At 42.0% G+C, this 10,368-nt stretch overlaps 1 protein-coding gene across 1 annotated transcript in view; it reads left to right on the top strand.

Annotated features, from left to right (window-relative positions):
* Positions 1–6,773, top strand: part of tmem74b (transmembrane protein 74B) — a 37,241-nt gene extending 30,468 nt beyond the window's left edge. Inside the window, exons 2-3 of the mRNA XM_032514725.1 lie at positions 218–469; positions 3,400–6,773. Coding sequence (XP_032370616.1) covers positions 275–469; positions 3,400–4,002 — 798 coding nt within the window. The 5' untranslated portion in view covers positions 218–274 and the 3' untranslated portion in view covers positions 4,003–6,773. The remainder of the gene's footprint in view (positions 1–217; positions 470–3,399) is intronic.
* The last annotated feature ends 3,595 nt before the right edge of the window (positions 6,774–10,368 follow it).

The following is a 10,368-nucleotide window of genomic DNA, read 5'->3' as shown; positions in this document are numbered from 1 at the left end:
TGTCAAAAGGTTGAAAAGTTCAAGGGGGCCGAATACTTTCGCAAGGCACTGTATATTAATTTTTGAAGAGTGACGTGAGACCATAAAATGATAGCAAATAACTCACAATCATGTCCCTAAGGGATATCAGGCTTTTACTTAACGCTAGTTCTAAAAATGAAAAGTAGCCTGTATTTCTTCACCTTGTCCCTTCAGTGATTGTTTTGTCTCTCCTCAGTGAGGACAGCGCAGAGCGGAGGGATGGTGAAGACATGAGCAAAGCCAACAGATTTCCATGGAGTCCTCTTTCAACGGCGTAGAGCTCCGGGAGCTGCGGGGCGGAGGAGTCCGGCGAGGCGTGTCTCCGACCCCGGCCCCGGCGCCCTGGACGGCGGCAGTAGGCTGCGCCGCCCGGGGCTTCGAGAACGCCTCCTACCAACAGGACGACGAGCATGAGCAGCCACCGCCCTCAGCTTCAGACAACTGCAAGGTAACTTTACCATTGTTACCAGCCATAGGTTGTATATTTTGAAGTGTTTTTGTAATTTAAATGTATACTGTCGAATTATAAAATATTTTCACGGGCAAACCCTATCTACAAACATTTAAATTGAAGAAGAAGAGCAGAGTGGACTGGAGGGGCTAGCAAAGAAGCTAACGTTAGCAGCTAACTATAGCAACCTCAAAATAAGCCGGTCTGAATACAATTTTGACATGTGAATAGCTAGTTATTTACGCTAGCCATTTACAATTTAACAACTGGCCGCCTCCAACATAGCTTGGTCAACAATTTACCGCCAACTGCTGGTAACCATAGCAACAACAGTATTACTGCTTTAGTACAGTAGCTTCCTTCTTCCCTGATACCAGTGATATTATTATGCATAATAATATTGTAGCATATTTTTAATGCTGGTATACTTTTTAAATGCATGACTTCTGCTTGTAACAGTGTTGTTTTTATACTCAATGCTAATGCTTCTTTAACTTAAAATATTAGAGTACTTCTTCCACCACTGGAAAAGCTACAACACAACAGCAGTCTTTCATATTGTAGCAAGCTACGTTGAAGAAGTCACCAAGGGAGTAAGCCTGCCTCCACCAACCGGAGCTCCTATGGCGCCATTTTTATGCTATGTAGCCCTCACCCGCCGTTAGCATTTCATTGACTGCCATTCATTTTGACGTCACTTTGACAGCGAAAAACTTTCCATCCGAAGCTCCATTACCTTGTATCTCACGATTGTGTCATAACCACGCGACTTACTGTCACACAGTAGAGGAATTACCGTATAGTAAAGGAGAAAACTTAGCCTGTGTCTATGTTAATTTTAACTAGCATGTTAATTAGCGGTAATTAGCCTGTGTCTATGTTAATGTTAACTAGCATGTCAGTTAGCAGTAATTAGCCTGTGCCTATGTTCATGTTAACTAGCATGTTAGTTAGCGGTTATTAGCCTGTGTCTATGTTAATGTTAACTAGCATTCGTTAGCGGTAATAGCCTGTGCCTATGTTCATGTTAACTAGCATGTTAGTTAGCGGTAATTAGCCTGTGCCATGTAATGTTAACTAGCATGTTAGTTAGCAGTGATTAGCCTGTGCCTATGTTAATGTTACTAGCTTGTTAGTTAGCGTAATTAGCCTGTGCCTATGTTAATGTAAACTGCTTTAGTTACAGTAATTAGCCGTGCCTATTTATGTTAACTAGCTTGTTAGTTAGCAGTAATTAGCCTTGCCTATTTTATGTTAACTGCATTGGTTAGTTAGCAGTAATTAGCCTGTGCCTATGTTAATGTTAACATATCATTTTAGTTAGCAGTGATTAGCCTGTGTCTACGTTATCTCCTAACATATACCTACCTCTCCGTCTCTGCTGATTGGGAAGGATTGAGATTTCTCTTGCACAGCTACCAGAAGACTTACAGCTTTCAGACAGGTTGCTCACAACTACGTCTTCCAGCTCAGCTGGAGGCTGCTAACACTCAGCATCACCGGGAAAGAGTTTCTGACAGACTTCACTGGTCGCCATTAAAATCAATGGCATTACATTGTCCATTTCTTATACTGTCTATGGAAGTCAAGGAGCCAGAATTATTAAAACCTTTGGAAGCTTTATAAAAAAGGCTACACACACTCAATACACAGAGGTCATCATCCCTAGTGTCTCAGTCTTGGTAACCCAACAACTGTAAAGAAACATTAACACTAAATCAGGACTAAAACTAGGTAACATAATTGCATAACAAAAACACCAACAGAACATCATTTACACACTTAAACTAGGCCAAGAACTGTTAATACCCCAGTCCCATGATCCTTTGCACTGCCGCACAGAACACCCAACACAACGACGTCCTGCCAGCCTTTAACAATTCTAAGAAAATTTGATAGTAAATACAAAACAGTGCTCTCTCTCCATGACTCTGCACTGCTGCAAGCAGCCCAGCATCCTGAATACAAGCTAACCCTGAATCCCAAGTTAAACAGAGCATTATGGACAGGCTGAACCAGGACAGCAGCAGATTGTAGAGCCTCAAGCTCTCAAGCCTCCTATCGATCAAAGTCTTCACTCCTAACAAAGTAGTGATTTACAACCAAACAGGACAACATTGAAGGTTACACAGGGAAGTCATTACATATCAGAAATTCACTTAGTGGGAAAAAACACCGCAGAGTTGGGTTACACAAGATTCAAGCAGAAAACATGACATGCTTCTGCATCTGCCATCTTTTCTAAAATAGTACTGTAGCACTTTTACATTTTAATTGTCTTTTATCATTAATGATTCTAACAGTTATTACTTACAAAGAAACATTTTTTCTAAAGTAAGTTATTTGCATGTTTTTAATTCATGGCAGCGGCCTAATGAGATTGAATTACTCCACAATGTGATTTAAAGAGCCCCTATCATACTCCTTTTCAACATCATATTCATACTCTTGGGGTCTACTAGAATATAGGTTTACATGCTTGATGTTCAAGAACATATTATGTTTTCTCAGAATGTGGAATACTTTATTGAACACAGAATTTCCCTTTGGGGATCAATAAAGTATTTCTGATTCTGATTTCCTTGCGTCTCTCCTGTGTGAGGAAGGGAGGCAAATGGAGGACAAATGATCACGGAAGGCTTGTATCGTGTAGATGCGCCTACAGTTTTGTTGTCATTACTTAGAATTCCTCATAAGGGAGACAGAAGCTATGCTTGAAATGTGTTTTTTTGTACTTTATACATATATTAAATACACACAAAAACTATATAACAGACTAAAAGACCCCAAAGAGCATAATAGGGGCTCTTTAAGTATTGGTGCTAAGGCCCTGTCTACACTGTCTTCATCATGTTGGGTTTCTTCTTGGTCATAAGCTGCTTTTGTTCATCCTCTTTTGTCTTCTTTACTTTGTGTTCTTCTTTCAGGGGGAGCAGCTACATCAGGAGCTCTCTCCGCGGTCGTACGATGAGGAGGAAGGAGGTGGGGGACAGGAGGACGGCCAGGACCTTACCGAGTTCAACCCCGCTGAGGACCACTCTGCCGACTACGGCTTCATCTTCGCCCTGGTGTTCCTGGTGAGCGGGATCGTCCTGGTGGTCATCGCCTACACCATCCCACGAGAGGCCAAAGTTGACCCGGACTCGGTGTCGGCCCGCCAGATGGAGAAGCTGGAGATGTACTACGCCCAGCTGGGCTCCCACCTGGACAAGTGCATCATCGCGGGCCTTGGGCTGCTGACACTGGGGGGGATGTTCCTGTCCGTGCTGCTCATGGTGTCCATCTGCCGGGGGGAGATGTACCGACGCAGGGCAGCGTTTGTTCGACCCAAGAGGACTTACGGCTCCATCAACCTAAGGATGAAGCAGCTGGCGACTGGAGAGGCAGAAGGAGGCGGCGAGGAGTTTTTGGTGGAACATGCAGAGACACGGAATAACATACAACCGGGTCCGAGCCAGGACTCCAGATCAGAACCAGGACCAAGCAGAAATCCTCCTCCTGCAGCAGCTGCTGTACATGGAGGGAACTAGCGGTCCTTGATTTTCACTCTGCAATCCAAATTCCTCTGAGTTGCAAAATGGTGCAGGACCCCCCCCCATTTGTGCTAACTGAAGAAGCACATGTTGAGCACAAGGCTCTCTGCTGGAACGACCCAGCTTTGACCCGGCATTTTGGTACAGAAAGGTTTCTGGGATATTTATTCCAACCAATCATAAAGGATGTGTTAAAAACTAAAGAGGGCTTGACTGGTAGAAGAAGAGAGGTAAGCCTCGTTAGTGTGGGAAAGAGCACATCTGGAGGTGAATGGTGGTGGTTGTATATCAAAGATTACAGTTTTGATATGAATCATAGTAGGTTTATCAGAGTTTTACAAGAGAAAGCACATTGTGTCTGACGGCCCTGGAGGCTTCTCGTTGCTGCAGAAAGCAAGATGAATACTTTATTTATGAAGTCCAGTGTTGATGCTCATCTATCAGGCGACTACGACATTTAAACCTAGCCATACTTTAAAACCCCAGTCACAACACAGTATCTGACGCATCACAAATATCACTGGGAATCTATTATACAGTAGTCATTTAATAGAAAAGTCTTACTGGACTGTCTAAAGAAAGTGTTATGGAAGTGTGATGCTAGTTCTCACAAATAAATAGATGCAACATTTTTTAAGTAATATTTCACTCATTAACACTCACCACCAACATCTGCTAAAATGGATATATACTTTAGAACCTGACAGATAAATGTGCCACTGATTGATTACCCTGTTTTAAGTTTAAGTAATGGATTTAGGTTAAAAAAAACAACATCTGCGATATATCATTATTACATTTCTAAGCCAAGTATCGGCCTCAAAAACCCAGAATTTTTTCTTTAACCAGAACTAGACCGCACAGAAACCCAGTTAGGGAGAAATGGTTCTTTGTGTTGACTGAAGAAACTGCTGCTTTCTGACACTGTCAATCCAGTTAATAATGCAGCTTTAATATTTCCATTTTAAAAATATTCTGAGTGCAACATTTTGATTGGCTTTAATTCACAAAAAGGACAGAGCTGCACATTAAAGATAGACGTGTTTCATAAGGAAATACAATACAATACAGAGTAGGAGGAGGTGTTAGAATACACTGACATGAGTCACACGTTACACAGAGAGCATAGCATCAGCAGCCCAAAAGGTCTTCTCACCTGACTGGTGGTCAGTGATAATCTTCTTCTGTGACTTTAAGTTCTTTTTTCACCTCCTCAACAACAACATGAGAGAGTTTATCAATGCGTCTTTGTGGGGACCAAACAGATTGTGTTTTGATCCCAGCATGCCTCCACCAGACTAAATGGATTACTGGGTAGTTTAGTTGGGACTGCACATGTGTCTGGAGGCGGAGGATCTGGGGCAAATCAACACGTTCACTGCTGGTGGCTGAAAGTGAATAAATGAACGTTCCTTTTAGTAAATCATTAGTCAAATAATTACAACCCAGATCTCAGAAGTATCACGTCACATCTCCATTGTCTCATGCTGCATCAGCCAGAAACTGTTGCTAATCAGCGTTTTTTTAATGCTTGCATCACTTTCCAACAGCATCAGAGAAGAAGTCTTTGTATCATATAGCAAGTAAATATCCACTATTATCCGCTCCGTTGTGTGAATGATAATATTTATCTGACATTTAAAGGTCCTGAGTGTTGAGTGGACAATAAAACTAGCTAACGTGCTACCTGCTGGTCGCTGCTGTCATAAGGAAACCTCACAGTTTCACCTAAGATGCTCAGTGCATTAAATCTATCAAAAAAACACAATCATTCAGAAATGTGCTAAAATAGCAAATTGAATTCAGAAAAACAAACATCAAGGTGTCTTCTTCTGACTGCAGCCCGGAGTGGAATGAACCTTTAATGACACAGCGCCTACTCCTTTGTACTATATGTAATCAGATGTTATTCATGTCATGTAAGGATACTATATGCCTTAATGAGTAAACACGCATACTGTAAATTGTGTATACGCAAATATGATTATGCTAATGTATTAAGGTCTGTATATTGAGCCATTTAGCCAAGGGCAATGTAGCCACACACACACACACACACACACACACACACACACACTGTCGTCACTTGTCAACTGACCTAAAAAACGAGTTTGTGGCTCTGTACTTGTAAGGACATCTCATAATAATTATTATAACATAATAATCTCTGTTTATTAAAATATTTACCACATTTTTATTTCGCAGTACAAATTATACTGTAAATACTACATGTAAACGTGTCGGATGTAGAGGACCAAAACAAAAGCTAAAATGCTCGAAAACCAAAATACCCAACGCAGGTATGCTAACCCTGGTCCCAGTCTGATCAGCTTAGTTCTGTCAGCAGCAACAGATGAAACAGGGCTGAATAATTGGCCTTTAATATTTAACATTCAGATGAATTAAATAGCATCCACTCCAAGGAAAATGTAATTGTCACAACATGAAACTGAAACTAATGATTTTATTTATTGTAGATTTATTGTTTGGTCTGTAAATTGATAGAAAATAGTAGAAAAATAAATTACATTCCTTGTTTTGACTAACTGTCCAAAATGAAAGAAAACCTGCAAATATCCCTATTCTAGTGGCTGGAACCAGTGAATCTTTGCCGTTTCTTCTTAAAAAAAAACACCGTCAACAAATACTGGATTTTCAAAGTTGCCGATACATTTTCTTTCGATTGACTAATCAATTAACGGACTAATGGTTGCAGCTCTAGTTCTGTAGATATAATAGAGCAGATGCTAACTGTAAAATATATGATGACTGATGATTAAAAAAGCACACTAAGCTTGACTAAAATGTTCTGCAGGTCATTAAGAAATAATTCTAATTCATCTATTTTGAGATAAAAGCAATTAACAAGAGGAGTGTCTGTTAAAGATATGAACCAATATAATGAAATGATCCATACTGGTCAGTACTCTTCTATAATCTCTGGTGGGGGTCCAGTCCCTGCTCCTGTCCCGCTGCGGAGGAAGTGTCCTTGAGTAAGAAAACCCTCATTCTGCAGGCTTCTGGTGGAACACGTGCATTTATGTGAGGCCGCTTAAAGGGAAACATAGACCTTATGTTTGGGGATTATGAAGACTTCCTATCCTACAGACTAAAGGAAACATAGACCTTATGTTTGGGGATTCTGAAGACTTCCTATCCTACAGACTAAAGGAAACATAGACCTTATGTTTGGGGATTATTTAGACTTCCTATACTGTACTATACTTCAAAACTGTAAGAAAGTACTTATTTCAACCCAACTCCTTATCATAAGCTGAACCCGACCAAACCTTAACCCCAGCTGCGTAAAATCTGGAAACGCGTGTCGTTCTGAAACGCAGTTGTCTTTTTGTAGCGTCAGGTTACTCCTGCCGTCTACAAGTGAAGTCTTTAAGCTCTGATTGGACGTTATATCTGTAAATCATGCCAACCGTTCTCTCACCTCCGCACTGTCACACCTACTTCCATCTAACTATAATGAAAACTGTGAGCTCACTCTGAACTTTAGAAATAGCTTTATATTTCTTATATAATGCTTTCTAAAACATACAACTTTGAGCAGTTTAGGCTTTAATGCCCACAGCTGCCTGTGTGCTGGTGTTCTGCTACACTAAAGAACTGCAGCTTTATTTTCTAGTGTCTTGACTCGTACCTGCCCAGACCAGCCCACCTGGGGGTAGGAAACTAAGGTTGTCTTCAGTGTCCATGACAGACAAACCAAATTACATTCCCCCCACTGGGACTGGCTGCTGCAGCAGGGGCTCAAAACCTCTGCAAATGAAACCCAGACTGGGATCATGATAGATACATATGGACCGTTAGCAGTGAGTGGAACGATTGGGTCAGCTGACCCTTCACAGTTGAAGTTGTCTTTAGAAAAAGAAATTGGTAGAGCTTCACTTCCTACTTCCACTTCACATGTCTGTTTTGGAATTGAGCTAAAAGAATATTGTTCCATTACTAGAAACCTGGGAGCGATACATCATGTACATATACATCATTTCTACAGTCTATGGTGTGAGCATAATACAGTTGTATTGTTTAGGAAAAGAAACCGAAGGAAAGCCGTTTCTGTGTGAGAGGGAAGGAGATAAAAGATGTGGGGGAGCTGATAGGATGCAGCAGAGACGCTGGGGGACGTGAGGGGATTCTTAAAAAGATCTCCAGCTTGCGGGGGGAGGCAGGGAGGGACTGTACGACGCTAAAAGACTTTCTACGACACATTCAGGGTTTCCATAGGAATAAACAGACAGGCACAACTCATCTTAAGGTTTGAAGGAGCATGAAAAAGCCCTTTAACTCTGATTCTTGTCGAGGGATCGGGTTAGTGTTGGGGGGGGGGGGGGACATGATAGAGGGAATGATTGCTGCTGCAGGTTGGTAGTTTTAGACCGAGTTGAGTAAGAGGATGATGGAATCAGGTCTGGATGAAGCTGAAAGATTGTTGATTGCGTTTGTGGAATAACTTAAAGAAGAAGTGAGACGATTTTACACATCCATCTGTGTTTCCAGCTTTTAGGGAGTAAGACTGCAGACATGTTAAAGGTAGGATAAAGCCTTCAGGGGCTTCAGGGGAGCTGGGTGCAGCTGTGTGCAGCTGGGTGGCACTGGGTGGAGCTGGGTGGAGCTGGGTGGAGCTGGATGGCACTGGGTGGAGCTGGGTGGAGCTGGGTGGAGCGATACATGGCCTCCAGTGATGTCACGTGGAGTTAGAAAGCAGTGAGCCTACCATACCTCTGGAGCTGCTCCTCCTGCTGCAGGCTACGTTAGCTGCTACTAGCATAACACACCTGAAACTCACACTCAAATGTCAGCAGGTTGAGTTGCATTGTGGGTTATGTAGGCACCAGGTATTGACAAGGAAGTGGTGGAGTTAAAGATATCTCTGGTTCTGCAGCATTTATTAAGTTTTTATAGTTTTTTACAGTAGACATATTATGGCTGACACTAACAATTAATTTCTTCATTGATTCAACTAGAGGTGCAGCTTTTTATTGTCTTAATTGTAGATTAAATGTTTAGTCCATAAACTGTTGTAACATAGTAAAAAGAAAAATCCAGAAGCCCACGCTGACATGATTAAAAAGCGAGTAAGGACGTGGAAGTCTGGAGCGTGTGAAAAGAAACTAAAGCATGTTTCTGTTTGTCTGTGACGCATCTGATGTCAAGACACAAACACGAGCACCTTGACCAAAGACAGAGAAAATCGATCTTTATTCTCTCAGCAGCACGATGACTCTGTTGCCATAGAAATAGTCTATTAATATCAAGCGCTGTTGGTAGAGCAGTTCTCGGATGTCATGGAAAGACCTTGTGAAGGCACGGCAGAGGAGACACTGTTAGACACCTTTATGACCTCCTGATTCCCCAAGAGGGAAAAACAGTATATATACCTGATGGGGGGGGGGGACACACACACAGAAGTCCTTTGTGGGAATAAATAGTTCCTTTTTAGTCATTTATCATTTATAGGTGGAAGATTTTCACACCAAGCCGAGGGCAACATTTAGCTGGACTGGGAGGACTTGGTGCAGGGACCTGGCCCCGTGGAACGGAAGCTGAATCAGCGAGTAGCAGGGTGTTTCACTGCAATACTTTGATACTAAATAACTATGAAAATGGGATGATTCTCAGCCAAGTTTTTTCAGTGATAAGCAGTGTCTTTTTTGGTCAGTTTTTAAAGATGCAGTAGGTAAGAGTTATTAAACTAACTTCCTGTCATATTTGATGAAACTGACCCTTTATATACCTGTACCTGTGTAATGACAATAAAGTTGAATCTAATCTAATCTAATGTTCCAGTAGAACTACATGAGGCAGGTCGGCTCCTCTGGCGCCACCTACAGCCTGTGGTGGGATTTGTAAAAATCCACCGCTCCCTGTTCAGAGGCACCAATCAGGGCCAGGGGGGTCTAACGGCATGTCAATCACTGCTCAAGCCCACGCATTCATTCTCTCCCTTGTGGGGGAGGGGCTTAGGAGACTGTTTCGGGCTTTAGCGGAAGGGGGGAGGGACTGAGAAGTTGTCAATGTTCAAATTCTTTGTCTAAATCCTGGATCTTCCCAGTCCTACCTACAGCACCTTTAAGTGGATTTTAGTGTTGAGTTTATTTGCAGTGTACATTGAAGATAATGTGCACCGCAAATATCCTCGGGAAGCGCAAGTCACACTGAATCTAAAAATGTGTGTATCACGTATGTGTTCAGAATTGACTGAGTTATGACTCCATCCTTGCAGATTGAAAACCTCTGCTCCAAAGGAACACAAAGCATGCACATGTATACGTGTAGTCATACATCCGTCTGATAAGTGACCTCTTGCAGTTACGCACATGAGTGTCCTCTTCTGAACAACAGCATCCC

The sequence above is a fragment of the Etheostoma spectabile genome, chromosome 4 (assembly GCF_008692095.1).
Source record: "Etheostoma spectabile isolate EspeVRDwgs_2016 chromosome 4, UIUC_Espe_1.0, whole genome shotgun sequence".
NCBI classification, from domain to species: Eukaryota; Metazoa; Chordata; class Actinopteri; order Perciformes; family Percidae; genus Etheostoma; species Etheostoma spectabile.
This window is presented reverse-complemented; position numbering and strand designations above follow the sequence as displayed.